The 16399-nt window shown below is 42.5% G+C and overlaps 2 protein-coding genes across 5 annotated transcripts in view; one reads left to right on the top strand and one right to left on the bottom strand.

The window, feature by feature from the left end:
- KIF5C (kinesin family member 5C) overlaps positions 1 to 16399 on the bottom strand; it is a 155429-nt gene that overhangs the window by 85691 nt on the left and 53339 nt on the right. For both annotated transcript variants that reach the window (XM_063631013.1, XM_055262657.2), the window contains exons 3-7: positions 14705 to 14778; positions 6001 to 6105; positions 1711 to 1759; positions 1378 to 1433; positions 610 to 697 (exon numbers count right to left, since the gene is read on the bottom strand). In XM_063631013.1, coding sequence (XP_063487083.1) covers positions 610 to 697; positions 1378 to 1433; positions 1711 to 1759; positions 6001 to 6105; positions 14705 to 14778 — 372 coding nt within the window. The remainder of the gene's footprint in view (positions 1 to 609; positions 698 to 1377; positions 1434 to 1710; positions 1760 to 6000; positions 6106 to 14704; positions 14779 to 16399) is intronic.
- Positions 6748 to 11364, top strand: LOC134735544 (keratin-associated protein 5-1-like). Of its 3 annotated transcripts, none has more exons than XR_010118744.1 (2): positions 6748 to 10169; positions 10225 to 11364. XR_010118744.1 is itself a non-coding variant. In XM_063631105.1 (2 exons), exons 1-2 carry the CDS (start codon positions 8800 to 8802, stop codon positions 9826 to 9828), a joined length of 951 nt encoding a protein of 316 aa, XP_063487175.1. In that variant the 5' UTR covers positions 6748 to 8799; the 3' UTR covers positions 9829 to 11364. The 3 variants fall into 3 exon arrangements, 2 of the variants coding, with proteins under 2 accessions (XP_063487175.1, XP_063487174.1); XM_063631105.1 differs by having other exon boundaries at positions 6748 to 8831; positions 8910 to 11364; XM_063631104.1 differs by having other exon boundaries at positions 6748 to 9225; positions 9295 to 11364.

Raw genomic sequence — 16399 nt, 5'->3', positions numbered from 1 at the left:
CGAATCCCATATGCACTGCTTCCCTGGGATGCAATGAACATACTGAGGAAGGAACTGCAGAGCCAATGAGCCGATCTGAATGTCTGCTAGTAACACATCAGAAAGCTTTCCTTAAAGCTCCTGGCTCTGCTTTCTGACTTCCTTCTTCCCTTTCTTTTTCTCTTTTACAGATGGCAGAAATCTAACATGGTTTATTTCCATGTGTGTGACTGCAACGTATCATAGAATTTGTTGGTTTGGAATTATTTTTTAACCTGAACAATAACATGATCAAAATAAATAAACTGAGGAGCTTACTCTTTCCCTCCCTTTGGTTGGCTGGTTGTTTATTTTTCCTAATGTTCAGGCTTAGGCTGTTATCAGGGTCCAGTAAGTCTCACCCAACATCTTCAAGACCTCAGAGTCCTGTGCACAGCAGAAGGCACCCTTTCCCATGACTGCCTAGACACACTCATAGCACACATACCCTGGCGTCTGTGTCCGAGCACTGCTCTCTAATCACCTTCCCATGCATTCTTTCATTTGTACCTCATTCCCCACCCCCCTCGGTTGGTGGGCAGACATCTGTCTCCCAAGCTGCAGGGGAGGAAACACCCCCACCATGCTTACTTGTCACAGCCACGTGTCGGTTTGCTTTGCCTTCATCTATTACATCCATGACTTCCTCGGGGCTAGACACAAACCGCTCAGTGCACCCCTGGAAGAGAATCAGTTCAGGTTCACCATTAAAAGAGTTGAAAAGCAACAATATTTTGAAGGCTGAAACATTTTCCTGTTTATCTTCTAGAGGTGCAGATAACTAGAAAGGCTGAAATATCGATCCAACAACTTTTCCTCCTTGCCCAGGGCTTGAATTCCACATTAAAGAGAAGTCTGAGCAAGCCCTAGGAAATATAGAAGTAAACCAAAAAAAGAATTGTCAAATTTTCCTAGGTTTTTGAGTACATATTCATACTCAACAGCAATACTTTAAGAAGACAGAAAATCCAAGAAGAAAATCAATGAAAGAAGAAGAAATGGATGAAGTTTTGCTTTGCCTTCTACCTTTATTTATTTGTGATTATGGCCACCAATATTAGATACTTTGATGTTCCACAGATAATGCTATAATAGGCGTTACTGCAAAGTAAAAACAATTGCACTCAAAACCAAAGCCTCTTTAAATGTGAATAATATTAAATAGTAATGTCATAAAGAAAAGACACAACTGAAGAAAGTAAATGTCCATTTTTAAAACCAGATGAATATTAAATTTAAGGAGCCTGAATAATGCCTATATGCTCTTTAGAGATAATATTCTGCGCATCTTATGTAATAATTACTAGCACAGACACTGGAGAGAAATTAATTGCATCACCAATCAAATCTCCCTCATACCTTTACATAGGGGACTCTGTTTTTATCTTCATGAACAGCCAGGTTGGTCTTGGACACTATAGAGATGAGAATGACAGCATGCAAAGAAGAAAATAAAAGTTAAAGACTCTATACTGGAGGAAAAATGGAAGTTTGTTACAAAGTACAGGCACATCTAATCTCTTTGCAATATGCAAGTTTAAGCCTTGGCTGAGAATAAACATATACCCTGAAGGCAATAGAGTATCTCTATAAATTTTCATTAATTCCTTAAGCAGAAGTGTGATAAACCATTTCAACCTCCCCGGACTTTTGTTACAGAACAAATAAAGGACAAGCACTGAGGTTACTTACCATCAAGTAAGTCCCTTATTTTGTCCAAGTAGATCTCAAAATAGGAAACCTAGTTAAAAACAAATTGAGTTTGGAATAGACATGCCACAGTGTATTTCAAAAATACCATTATTAGTACTTATGAAAGCTTTTGTCATGCATGGCTAAGAAGGGTAAGATGAGGGGTTGAAAGTGAAGACTTATAATCTGGCCAGCTCTACTGGGATTCCCCTGCGTCCCGCTTGCTCTAAGCTTCCCTAAGTGTGGACCCCTCTCCACCCACACACATCACAGCTCCCTTTGGTTGTCATTCAGGTGTTCTTAACATCGTGTGCTAGACACTTATAGGAGGACTCTAGGCTTTACGTTAGATGAGCACCAAGCAAGCTTAGAAAACAATCAGTAGGCCTCACCTTATTGCATGATACTGACAGTATCATGAAGGAGGAGGCACTTAGCCCAAATGCTCACTTGCGAGAAGCCGGGAGGGGGCAAGGGCAGTGTGTTTAGAACTACAGGAGCTCAGAAAGGTAACTGGGCGAGAGCTGGTAATGGGGGCCAGCTCTGGTGCATCCAGGAAAGATCTGAACAAAATGGGACTTGATGAAAGATGGTTAAACTGTGAGAAGAAAAGGAGGCCTTCCCATTAGTCTCAAGGCTCAGCCGCAGCACCACCTTCATCAGCATCACCTAAGAACCTGTTTGAACCGCAGAGCCCTGAACCCTACTGCAGTCCTGCTGAATCCGAATCCCAGAGAAAAGGAACTAGGAATCTGGTTCTCAGTTCCCCAGACGATTCTTATACTGGCTGATGTCTGAGACCTGCTTTAACTAAATATGTGGTCTTAGGGACTCAATTCACACATAACCAAGACCCTAGGCCTCAATTGTCCCATCTGTCACATGAAGCCATAGGGCTTTACAAATGTCAAAAATCCCCCTCTAGGATTCTGTACTCTGTTTACATCTGCTTTCTGCCTACCCAAAAAACTTATCTGCCCTATGTTCATAAGTGCTTTTGAAATCTAAACAAGGGAATGGGCAGAAAGGAAAACAGTTGTAAAGTTGTAAAGCTGAGATGTGAATACTCAGGTAAAACCTCCTCCCTACATCCCAGCTCTGGACCAGTCATGGGGAAGCGAAGACTCTAACCCAGCACTGGTCCCAGCTCTGACTCAGCCCTGATCCATTATCTTTAATGTGCCTTGGTCTGGAACTACCTGACTGGAACCATCCCAGCTACTCTGAGATGTGGGGTCCTAGCTTGAGCCCTGGAATCCACTGCTGGGCATCTCTCCTGGCTGCCTGTATCCCTAGCAACATCTGCCTACTTGAACACCTGTCAGACTCCCCTGTCCCTGAGGCCCATCTCTCATGGCCACACGTATGTGACATTAGAAAGACTCATGCCTACAGCTTTCTTTGATCTTTCATGCTGTCACACTCCCCAAATCCTTATGGGCCTGTTTGGCCTCCAATCCGGGATATCTCTAACCCAGTCATTCCTGCAGCCAACTCAACACTGGTTCAGCGCATTCTATTTATTTCAGAATTGTCTGATTTCCATTAAGACTTGTCTATTATTTTTGAGATCTTAAACATATGGCCTTATTTCCATAGATTGCAGAGAAAATTAATTACATCTAAAAAAAAAGTCACAAACTAGATACTGGCAAATCTGGCAATTAGAATCATATTCACATTCAATGTAAGTAGAAACAGGATTCTGATTTTATTAATTTCTGCTTTTGGTGTGTGTGGGGGGGTGGTGATTTTGTTGTTTTGTCATTTCAAATACTTTGTGAGACCAGGAGGAAGAAAAATAAATAAGCATTGTTTGGCATTAAGAAATAGGATGTTCAGAAATAAAGTTCAAAACCTCTGTGGGACTCATTTTAAGGAGCAGATTTTCAATATTGCCTTAATTATTCCTCTTTTTCTTGATTTAGCTTCTCACTATCCAGTTCAAAATACAAAGTAGTGAGCAACTAATTTGCCCACTTATAATTATTATTTATAAAATAAGTAAGCATAAGTACAAATGCAACACAGAAATCTGGACTGTAAAATTCAGCCCTAGAGACTTAGAGTGTTGTTCCTCTCCTCCCCTAACTTCATGCTAGGGCTGTTTTTATCTTAATAAGATTCTAACACAAGACCCTATTTTGAGGGCAGTAATTGGTTTAACATCTTATTCCAGGATTATCACATAAGAACCCTGCAGTAGTTTAAGCTATTTAAATGCAAACAGCCCTAAAGAAGCACTAAGCTTCTAAATCTTGATCCCATCAAAGCAACAAGCTTCTGTATCCTTAGATATAAAGGGCCTTGGCAAGAAGGAGAAGCAGGCTTTAGCCAACAAAAGGAATCCTAAGGAAAAGTAATTTGCTAGATGTAATTTATAGTTGGGCAAACAGTTGGTGCCTTCTTTTTATGTCATTTACGAAAGGTATACAGTAGTAAGGGGAGAAGTTTTAATATAATTGAAAAGGTATCGCATGTGCGGTTGGTCAGACCTAGGGTCTATTCTTAGTTTTATCAATAACTTGGTGTTTAAGTTGGGCCTTCTAACTGAGTATTTTTTTTTTTTTTTTTTTTTTTTTAGACAGAGTCTCTCTCTGTCGCCCGGGCTAGAGTGCGGTGGAGCGATCTCAGCTCACTGCAACCTCCACCTCCCGGGTTCAAGTGATTATCGTGCCTCAGCCTCCTGAGTAGCTGGGATTATAGGCACACACCACCACGCCTGGCTAATTTTTTTTTTTTTTTTTTTTTTTTTTAGTTGAGACAGGGTTTCACCATGTTGGCCAGGCTGGTCGTGAACTCCTGACCTCAGGTGATCTGCCCGCCTCAACCTCCGAAAGTGCTGGGATTACAGGTATGAGCCACTATGCCTGGCCTAACCCTGCGTCTTTAAACCTCCATTTCCTCATCTCTGAACAGATGGGCCTGGTGTACTAAGATCCCAGCCTGAAGGGAAATCTCTTAGCAGATCTGCTTAGCGAGGCTTCTTAGAACTGCCCCTTCACCCTCCCCAGCCACAGTGGGGGCCCCCAGACAGCATGTGCATCCTGAACACAGCTCATCGGGCAAGGGGGGCACCTATGTAGGCTAGGCCAATGAGTCCCTGCCCAAGGGAATTTAGAGTTGGAAATAAAGGAATAGTGGAGCAGCAGCTGCCATGTTGCCAACCCCTTCTCCCACCAAAAAGAGAGAAAGATGCTCCAGAACAAGAGAAAGAAGTCAAGCAAGGGGGCAGAAAAGCAGCGACTGTAACAGGTTTGGGGTTTCTTTTGGAGGTGACGATATGCTCAAGAATTAGATAAGGATCATCATTGTACACTTTTGGGAATATATTAAAAACCATCAAACTATACACTTTAAAAGGATGAATTTTGCGGTATGTGAACAATATCTCAATTGTCTAAAAAGTTTAAAAAGAAAAAAGAAAAACAGGGCTTAGATTTCCTGCCCTCCACACTTCATCCTCCACAAAATGCCCACTGTCAGATTCTGTATCTTATAATAATATCCTCTATTTGCTTAAACAAGTGCCTTTCAGCCACTTGCAAAAGGGGTGTTCCAATGAATATACTCTAATACCAAATTTGATTATTTAACAGCTACAGTAAGAGAGTAGAAATCTCTCTTTTAATGCAAATTTAAGTCATATAACAAGTTTTGGTTTAAAACAAAAACAAAATACAAGGGGGAAGATAAAAAGGAACAGAATTCCTCTTCCCAACATTTCTCAGAGTTCTGCTCTGTGACACTCTGCTCAAAACACAAGTTTGTGATACTCTTAGGGGGAGAAATGTGTCTACATTCAAATAAGCTGGGAAATGTAATCTAATGCATGTCCCCTTTGCAGAGTATATTGAAACTTGTGATAAACTTAACATTGTTCAAGAAAGCATTTTCCCAGCTCATTTGGCCTTACAGTGCTTTTCCCTGCTAGCCCACCATTAATAACACAAGGGAATGTGTTCCACAGAACACACTTTGGGAAATGCTGCCCTAACCCAAACACATTTCAGTCATACCCACAGAAATCCAGAGGATAAAGGGTAGAATTTGGGCAACAATCAAGATGATTTCCTCCTAAAGAAGGCTTTTGCTTTCATTATGTGGGTATTTCAAGCAGACACTCCAGATACCTGTTAGCCTAGGTCACTAATAAAGAGGGCTCTGCTTACCACAAGAATGTCATTTAAATTAGTAAGATCATCTTTTATATCTACTTGAAAGGAGGAGGTATAAGAAACGTTATCTGGGGCCCAGTGTCTTCTCTGGGGACCAATCAGTAATACATACCTTTATGTGAAACTCCAGGTTCTCATCCATGGAGTAGATATGGTCAAAGATATCATGGGCAATTCGTGGGATGATCCCCATGAGCTGGGGGTCGTGCAGCTTCCCCTAGTGGGTGAAAATACAAACATGGGCAGTTAAAGCGTGCTGGGAGACACATGAGAGAGAGAGGGAACCATCTCTGGGTTCCTTAGACAGAACTCGGTGGAGCAGGAAGCACCCACCTGTGCCTGCCGGCTCCCTTGGGCATCTACCTGACTTGCCAACAGACCAGAAGTTGGTGGAAAAACTCAATGTGTTGGTCTGTTTATCCAGCAGGGGAGCACTTGTTCTGCCAAGTTCTGAGGCCCCACAGTATTGCCTCCAGCTGCCACTCATGGCAACAAAATCAGTGTCTATGTGGCTAGTGTGGGGTGAGGAGGAGGAGGAAAAGGGAGCAGGAGAAGAAACGAGAATATATGGATTTGGTTTTTGAGTATTTACAAACTGACCTGAGCCTGGAGGTCCAAGTAAGGCAATCTCGTTTAATGAAATCACCTCTAGAACTGATTTCCAAAATTTTCCAAAATTTCTAAGAACCTTATTCTAGCAACACTTTCAGTATCATTTAACAGATCAATCAAGAAAATACATTTCATCAACTTCTTTTAAAAATCTGTGGTTCCCAGGCCGAATTGTTCCAAATAATTTTTAGCTGTTTCTAACACCTAAATCCACGTTTAAGATAGTCTTATATTCTTCTTTCCCCGCTTTTCTACTTTACTCATTTCACCTAAGTGGGTGGGGATAGGGATAGGTAAATTCTTCTGCTATTTGGATATTACCAAATCCATTTTTAAGGTCCAGAATTTGCCACCCCTGAAGATTTTAGAAAAGATGCCTTAGGATCTGACAGCCACTCCTAATGAAGACTTCCAGAAGTATTTAAAGCAACACACAAGCTCCAGAGAGCCTTTGCCTAAGCCCACCGTCAAATAAGCACTTAAGTTCTCATATGTGTTCAACAACCCATCAGTGAACAAACACACAGTCTGCAGGTTTAAAGTGATTGGTGCCCACAGTACATCCAGAGAATTTTCCAGATTTTTGTTTGTTTGTTTTTGTTTTTTGAGACAAAGTCTCACTCTGTTGCCCAGGCTGGAGTGCAGTGATGCAGTCTTGGCTGACTGCAACCTCCACTTCCCAGGCTCAAGTGATCCTCAGCTTTCCTAGTAGCTGGAACTACAGGTGTGCACCACCACACCTGGCTAATTTTTTGTATTTTTTGTAGAGACGAGGTTTCGCAGTGTTGCCAAGGCTGGTCTCCAACTCCTGAGCTCAAAGTGATCCTCCCACCTTGGCTTCCCAGAGTGCTGGGATTACAGGCATGAGCTGCTGGGATTATAGCAGTCTGGCTTCCAGCAAAGCTCTCTCGTCCGGAAAAATGGATACTTCTCTGGAATGCCCTTATCTATTAGGAATCTAAATAGTTTGATGTATTGATACTGTTTTTTAGTTTGACTGCATACTTCCTAAAGATAGGGAAGGCCAGTGCATGTATATTTCTCTCCATTGCTTACAAGATTTAGTATTTATTACATAGAATTATTGTAGAATTCAAGTTAAATAGGATATATAAAGTGCTTAGTGACATGAGAAGGGCTAAAATAAATGTTAGTATTATAGCACTCAGCTTATAGCAGGTTCTCACGAAGAAGTTATTGAAGTTTATTTCACCTGAAGAGTCTGAAACACATTTCTATCCCTGACAATTAATATATATCTTAGGAAAGAAAACAGTGCCATATGACAGACTGACAATCTCAAATCTTGATAACTTTTAGACTGTATATTCCATCATAAACGTGTAACAAATTAGACAATGGACCCCCACATGCTCTGAATCATGGAGATCACTGGCAGAAACAACACCTACAGTGAGAACATCATTTCCATCTGGTCAAATGTCATGACTCCACTCAGCCAATCAAAAGACCTCCCCTACCAAAGCCCTCCAGAGCTTTTTAATAATTCATGATAATCCTTAGCTTCTCCTCAGTAGCCCACAGCCAGAGAAGAATGATTGATAATCCAAAAATCATTTATAATTGACTCAAATTTATTTTCCTAGATGCCTTCCCTTTCAATGGATTTATCTCCCCATTGATTCCTGGCTTATACAGTGCTGACATCCCTTTGTTTGCCTTTGTCAGGGCAAGAACCAAGGCAGAACGAGAGATGAATCTAGGACACTCTCTACTTTGTGTCTCTCTGAAGTCCTCACCCTAAAATCAATGTGAGAAAAGTGAGGGTTCTCATAATAATGCCTCCCATCCCCACAGGAACAGAAGCATACCCACATCCACCGCAGGCCTAGGAACTGGGCTGCTTGATCCAGCTCAGATGCTCAAGAGTGGTAAGGGCTTTATGTGCAGTAAACTGGGCCTGCCGAAACAATCTGCAGGTGTGTGTATGCAGGGGAGGATGTAGGGGCATGTGGAGTGTGCGTGCGTGCGTGTGTGTGCGTGTGTGTGTGTGTGTGTGTGTGTGGTGTTAGGGGAGCATATGGATGTGTGATGTGTGGTATATTCCTGTGTGTGATATATGTGTGGGGTGTGGGGGTTATGTCTGCGTGTGTGGGGGCGTGTGATGTATGTGGAGTATTAACGTGTATGTGTGAAGTGGGGGGTATATGTGTGTGAGATGGATGTAGGGAATGTGTGCAGGTATGTGCTATAGCATGAATGTAGGAAGTGTGGCGAGTGTGGGGGTGCTTGTGGTGTGTGTGGCTGTGTGGCATTCTGTGGTGTGTGTGTATTGTATATGTGTGATATGTGGTGTCTGTGTCTTATGATGTACGCAGTGTGTGTGTGTGTGGGAGTAAGTGTGTGTGTGTGTGTGTGTGTGTATGGGAGTATGTGTGTGTGTGGGAGTGTATGTGTGTGTTGTGTGTGTGTATGGGAGTATGTGTGTGTGTGTGGGAGTGTGTGTATGTTGTGTGTGTATGGGAGTATGTGTGTGTGTGTGTGTTGTGTGTGTGTGTGGGAGTGTGTGTATGTTGTGTGTGTATGGGAGTGTGTGTGTGGGAGTGTATGTGTGTGTTGTGTGTGTGTATGGGAGTATGTGTGTGTGTGTGGGAGTGTGTGTATGTTGTGTGTGTATGGGAGTATGTGTGTGTGTGTTGTGTGTGTGTGTGTGGGAGTGTGTGTATGTTGTGTGTGTATGGGAGTATGTGTGTGTGTGTTGTGTGTGCGTGTATGGGAGTATGTGTGTGTGTTGTGTGTGTATGAGAGTGTGTGTGTGTTGTGTGTGTATGAGAGTGTGTGTGTGTTGTGTGTGTGTATGGGAGTGTGTGTGTGTGTTGTGTGTGTGTATATGGGAGTATGTGTATGTGTTGTGTGTGTGTATGGGAGTGTGTGTGTGTTGTGTGTGTGTATGGGAGTATGCGTGTGTGTGTGTTGTGTGTGTATATGGGAGTGTGTGTGTGTGTGTTGTGTGTGTATGGGAGTATGTGTGTGTGTTGTGTGTGTGTGTATATGGGAGTATGTGTGTGTGTGTGTTGTGTGTGTGTATGGGAGTATGTGTGTGTGTTGTGTGTGTGATATATGTGGGCTGTGTCTGTATGTGTGCATGTATATGTGGGGGTGTCTCTGTGTGTGTGGTGTGTGGTGTGTGTGTGTATGTAGGGGGTATGCTATACAATGTGTGGTATGTGGTATATTGTATGTCTGTGTGTGTGTGTATGTCTGTGTGTGTATGATGTATGTGGGGGTGTGGTATATAGTGTGTGGTATGTGTGTCTATATGTATATGTGTGATGTGTACATCTCTGTATGTTATGATGTTATGTAGGGGTCATATGTGGTATATAGTGTGTAGTGTGTGGTGTGTTTGTGTGTGGTGTGCATATATCTGTGTGTATATGTATGATGTATGTGGAGGGGTGGTATGTAATGTGTGGTGTGTCTGTGTGTGCATATGTGTGTGATGTGTATATGTGTGTGTATGATGTATGGGGGCATGTGCAGTATGTGTTATGTGGTGTGTCTGTATGTGTGTGATATATATGTCTGTGTGTGTTTATGATGTATGTGAGGGTCATGTGTGGTGTGAGGTATGTCTGTGGTATGTATATGTCTGTATGCGTATGATGTATGTGGGAGGGTATGTGGTATGTGGTGTGTGGTGTGTCTGTGTGGGTATATGTGTGGTGTGTATATGTTTGTGTGTGTGTATGATGTATTTAAGGAGTGTGATATATGGTGTGTGGTGTGTATGTGTGTATATGTGTTTGGTGTGCATATGTCTGTGTGTGTATCATTTATGTGGGGGATATGTGGTATGTGGTGTGTCTGTGTATGTATGTGTGTGTGTATGATGTGTGTGGGAGGTGTGTGTGGTGCACCTATGTGTGATGTGTCTGTGTGTATATGTATGTGGTATGCATATGTCTGTGTGTGTGTACAATGTATGTGGGGTGTGGTAGTGGTGTATGGTGTGTCTGTGTGTGACGTGTCTGTGTCTGTATACGTGTTTGGTGTGCATATGTCTGTGTGCATGTACAATGTATGTGGGGGTGTATGGTATGTGGTGTGTCTGTGTGTATGTGTGTGGTGTGCATATGTCTGTGTGTGTGTGCACGATGTACATGGGGGGGTGGAATGTGGTGTGTGGTGTGTCTCTGTGTGTGTGTATGAGAGAGAGGTGCTCCTTAGAGGTCTTCACTGCCTCTACACTGACCCTTGCAGATGAGATGCGCAGCCCAGACACACAATGCACAGTTGCCTCGGGCAGTGAGAAGTGGGAAAACAGCTGAGAGCTATAGAAATTCAGAGACTAGAAATGTCCCAGATTTCCAGTAATAAAATGGGTAATATGGGATGGCTTGCTTGAGGGACACCAAATCTTGAAGAATGGGTAAGTTTGGGATGGGCAGAGAGGATGTGGGCGGAGAAGGTGAGTGGGAGAACAAAGTACAGGAACTGAGAAAGAACAGTGAAAGTGTATTTTAGCTGAAGGATCAAAGATGAACTTGGGGAGCAAAGAAATCCACTGCTTCATCACCTTGTTTCTCCCGGAAAGCAAATAGGAGAAAGACCTTTATAACTGCATCCGTATAATTCTATCCACAAACTTTTTCCACGGAATGTGATCTTTTAGGAGCACATATGAAAGAAGAAACAAGACCCAGGCCACCAGCCACTGAACAAGACTCTCTTTGTTCCAGCCCCAGTTGCCTCCCTGACCTCCCAAGCAGGGCAGAGTTTCCCGAAACACTTAAGACGTCAGCCCGTCAGTACATGAGCACCGTGTGTTCAGACAGGCTTGTTCAAAATCACTTGGCAGGCCTGGCGGGATGGCTGGGAAGCCTGTACCATTCAGATGACCTCCAAGCATCTCTTTGGGCAGAAAGAAAAAACACAAGGTGTCTCCATCCATCTATATCAGTGTGCAGAAGAGGATCACAAAGTAGGGCATGGGGCCAAGAGAGGCCCTCCCCGGCATCACACACTGAACAAAAGAACAGTCCCCTTTTCCTCAGTTGGAGCTGGAACCCCCTGTGTCCTCCCCAGTGCCAACCCTGGGTATGGGCTGCACAAGCCCAGGACCTTCTGTGTGTTGGTGTCCACCAAGCTTAGCATTAACACTGTCCAGTGAGTCATATATTTACTGAAAACCTACCTTAAATGCTCCATCTTGAGAAGCTAATATTTCCAATTTTATGTAGGCTTAATCTGTTTGTTCCCCTCAATACAAGGTAATGGAATCACCACTGGATGTCAGACCAAAAACAGGGGGATTAAAATGAAAAACAGCTTAAAATGTGACTGCTCTGTCCACTCAGGGACACTCAGGGAATTAACATCCCCTTCCGAAAGCCTTTGGAAGATCACAAGGTGTAATTTGAATACATAAAATCCTCCTTTCCGAGAATGCAGACCCTGTAGGGCTTCTTGGACTTAATTGCATTCCAGGATCCTGGATTTCTTGGTCTCCTGAAGTATCAATGACTTCAGCTTGGGGCTCCTCCTTCCCTCTGTCTTCCTCTGAAAATATCCCCTACCTTTTCTCCAATCTATAATTACCCTACAGAAAGAACTCGATTAAGTGAGGGGGTGGGTGGCACTAGGAAAAAACTCCCATCCACATCAACTATTTCTAACTGTAGGCACAAGTATGTGATCTGCAAAAGTCACAATAAAGGAAAGCAACTCATTACAATTGACCTTTTAAAACTAACAAAGATGAAGAGGCAACTGGAGGTGAAACCTGTCCGGAGCCCAGTTCCTTTCAGGTCCCGCATGAGTCCTCAGCATTGTGAAGTTTACAGTGTAAGACTCAGACGGCTTGAGAGCCTCTAGTTTATAGCAAAATATCTTATGTTAGTTTTTGTTTTTTGGTTTTTAATTTTATTATTTATTATGATTATTTTTGAGACGGAGTCTCGCTCTGTCACCCAGGCTGAAGCTCAGTGGTGTAATCTTGGCTCACTGCAACCTTTGCCTCCCCAGTTCAAACGATTCTCCTGCCTCAGCCTCCTGGGTAGCTGGGACTACAAACGTGCGCCACCGGGCCTGGCTAAATTTTTTTGTATTTTTAGTAGGATGGGGTTTCGCCATGTTAGCCAGGCTAGTCTCGAACTCCTGACCTATGTGCTGGGATTACAAGCGTAAGCCACCACGCCTGGCCTCCCGTATTAGTTTTAAAGGGTGGGCATAGCTCTTTGCCATCACCCTACATGCATCTCTTCTCCCGAAATAAGATTTTACACTGGGGAGCATTCTCTGTCTTGATGTCTTACAGTTTAAATTTCTGGCATTTAGCAAGTACCTTATATTTTCTAATCCCAAAGCTTAAAAGGTCACTATTGTAAGCATTCCAAGAGGTTCTGGGGGATTTTAAATAACGCAGGTTGCTTTTGTTTTTTTGTTTGGCATTATATATAGTTTGGTAATTAAAAAAAAAAAAAGAAAAAAAAAACCTTCAGACTGATTGAATTCCTCACTAGACACCATATCTCTCTTTCAAGTGCCATCAGACCTATGAGGGAGTTTTTGTCCACAGCTACTAGACTAGGTGGGACACAAGAAATGTAGAACTGCAACTTTTCTGTAGTCTCAAGGTCAAGAGTCGGGGGCCTAGTAAGAGGGAAAGGCGAGGGGCCGGGGCAGGAGCGTGAGGATAGCAAGGCAGTGCTTCCAAGACATTCTGCAGTAGAGTGTGAGAGGAGGAAAAGACGGGCTGATGCCACTCAGGTGTCAGGGGAAAGACCTGCTTAGTCAGAAAGAAGTGATAAATAAACCTCATGCTTCCTTTAATCTGTGCAGTCTCTGAACCACTTTGTCTTCAGCAAAATGGGTGAAAGAGAGTCAACAACACAGAAATGAGATCCCCGGCACTGTACCCCACACTTGAAATCGGTATGAGCAGAACATCAGAGCCCCGAGGATTTTAGCCTCGTGCCTTTGAAATCTCCTCTTCAATAGGAATGATTCATAAGCTAAACCGATTCTGCAGCAGCCGTCTCAGTGCTATTCCCACGAGGGCATCGTAAATGAAAAACTCTAAGCTGGAAGGATTAAGGATTCATCTTACCCTGCTGCTGAATTCCCCAAACTTCCTCTGCGCGGTTTCTTATAATAACCACACTTACCACCTCTCCTTACCTGTCAAGTGGGCCTCACCTTTAGAAGAATTATCAGGCTCTGAAGGCCCTATAGGATTTGGTGATTAAAAAAAAAAAAAAAAAAAAAAAGGAAAAGAGGAGGCAAAGAGGTTCAATTTTGTCTGCAGACCTGCCTTGTTTGGAAAACAGACTGAAGCCACAAAATTCCACAGCCAACAATTGGAGCTGGGGTCATACCCTGAAGTGCCTTCAGGGAGCAGGTATGTAAGTCAATAAGGAAAGATGCCGAATATAAGTTCGTCTTCACCCCAGTGCGCATGAAGTGGGCTGGGTGTGAGTACAATGGAGAGTCCAGCCCCATATACATGGGGTGGCCAGGGCCAGTATCACAGGTACCATTTTCACAAATACTAACAAATATTTTACCAAACTTCTCCAAGGTGACAGCAGCTGTTCCCTGCACTAGAAATGTTAACAAAAAGTTGAACAGGACAATGAAGTGAACAGTGAAGCTTGAATTTTATATTATGGTGAAATTCACCCAGTGCTGCCAGATCTTCAGAATATTCAACCTAAGATGGAAAATTTGAATTGTGTGAAATCACCCAATTTTTAACATTGCTTACAATTAAAAAAAAATACTGTGCAGGCCAAACAAAAATATGTCTGTGGGCTGGACGTGGCCCACAAGCCAACTTTTAAAAATCTCTGACCTATAGTTTTTTATTTATTCTAAGAGACAAACCTCCCCGGGGGCCTTCATCAGGGTAAATGATTTTCCCAACAGGCTTTCCCAGTTAGATTGAGGCTGAAGTCCAGAATGATGTTCACACTACTGCTTAGCTAATCAATGATTGTTTCTGAATAGAATGTATTGTTACTGTCACAAAGTTATCAATAAAGTACTTTTTAAAATACTGAATTCCTGAGACTTTATTTTTCGCTGCTATTTTAAAACTTCTCAAAGACATAATTAATTGGCCAAACATAACCGTCTCTATTTCCCAGTAAAGAAAGCCACATGCACCTCAAGTTTTGCTGGAAACGTCAGTTCCATTCAGTCATCTCAGAGATTCGCATCAGAGCACATTGTAATCTTACCTCCATGGTGTGGGTTTTTCCTGATGAAGTCTGCCCATACGCAAAAATCGTTCCATTATAACCTTCAAGGACATCTGTGAACAAGAAAAAGAAATTAAAATTAACTCATTACTTTGATCATATGCTGGTGTAGGTTGCATATTTTAAAATTACATTTTCCAAATGGCCCATCTCATTTTTCATACAAATGATATATTTCAACTCCATGTGAATTTTAAGTAGAATTATGAGATAAGAGCAGAAATGCAGGCCTCTGTTGTTCTACAAATAGAAAGAAATGGACTCACATTTCACAGAATATATTAATGAAGAAGGAGGCAGACACACTTTCTCCCAACGACATCAAAAGGAAGATAGAGACATTGAGCAGAAAACTTTTTTTTAGTAGAAGGATATTTCAGTTTTCTTCTATAAGTTGATCTCTTGAGATCAGTTGGGGGAAAAACATTACGCTTATGCCCTGTTTCTGGAGTGAGATGAAGAATAGAATTTCCTTCCTGAAGACTTAATTTGGGTCAGTTTAAATGCTGGCCCAGGCTAGCTCCTTGGGGAGGTTTCTCCCGAAAGCCCCAGAAGAGCTCCTTGAGTCCAGAGGTGGGGGAGGAAAAGGGCCCCACTCTATAAACAGAGCCTCAGGGTGACAATCTAATAAGCCCAGAAACTAGCCAGGCCCTCACTTAAATTTAATGTCTCTGTGTTTGCACTGATAGTGCAAACAAGCCAGCCCAGGTCCATCAGCATCAGGATATTTCTTTTAATTACACAATGAGAGCACTGTGCAAACCCCTCCACACTGCAGGTCGGTGCCACATCACACAGGGACAAGGGGAGGCTCGAGGGTGGAGGCTGCTTTTTGCTGAAGAGCTGAAGATTATCTGTGGGAATTCTTTCAAAGCAGCAGAGGTGATTAAAATATATTTAGCACTCATTTCCCTCCTGCTTTCCTCCTTCATCCTCATAAATATCACTGGAAGAGGAACAATGCATCATTAATATCCTTGATCCTCCATTCCGAATAAGGGGAGGAAGTCTTCATTTGCACAAGCTGCAGTGGCAGGGAGAAGGGCCCCACACTGAGGTGTCCTATTCAGGGTCATGTAAAAAACCAAGCCAGGCAATCAGCTCCATCTACTTCAGGCTCTAAATAGAGTTTTTCTTTTGGGAGCATAGTAGAGGGGGTTCTCTGAATTTTATGATGCTGGCTTGTTTTTGTTTTGCTTTGATGGGTTTGCTTTTTTGAATTTTTTTTCTATATCAATTCTGATTTGTTATGTTTTTAAAAAAAAATTTTAATAAACATTTGACTGATCTGAGGTTGTTGAAGTGTGAACTGGGATAAGAACAAAAAGTAATATTTTATTTTAGGAAGCTAAGAAAAGAAAAATTAAGTGGCAGGATTTTTTTTTAATTCTAGCAGCCCTCAAGAGTTTGTATTAAGCTATACTGGGGGTTGGTGGGAGAGGAAGGACAGACAGAGAGAGGACGGGGAGAGAGAGGAGGGAGAGAGAATGTTCGTACATATCAGATTTCGGCTAATGGTTCCCCTGGTAACGGCGGGAAGCAAAAACTTGAAGTAGTCAGTGTAAGCTTTGGAGGTTCAAGCTTCAGTTTTCACAAAATTGCCAACTTACTTAAAGAAAAGATTCCTCAGGCCAGGGCAGACAGAGCACCTCTACACTAACATGAATATGATAC

This window comes from Symphalangus syndactylus, chromosome 22 (genome assembly GCF_028878055.3).
Source record: "Symphalangus syndactylus isolate Jambi chromosome 22, NHGRI_mSymSyn1-v2.1_pri, whole genome shotgun sequence".
NCBI classification, from domain to species: domain Eukaryota; kingdom Metazoa; phylum Chordata; class Mammalia; order Primates; family Hylobatidae; genus Symphalangus; species Symphalangus syndactylus.
This window is presented reverse-complemented; position numbering and strand designations above follow the sequence as displayed.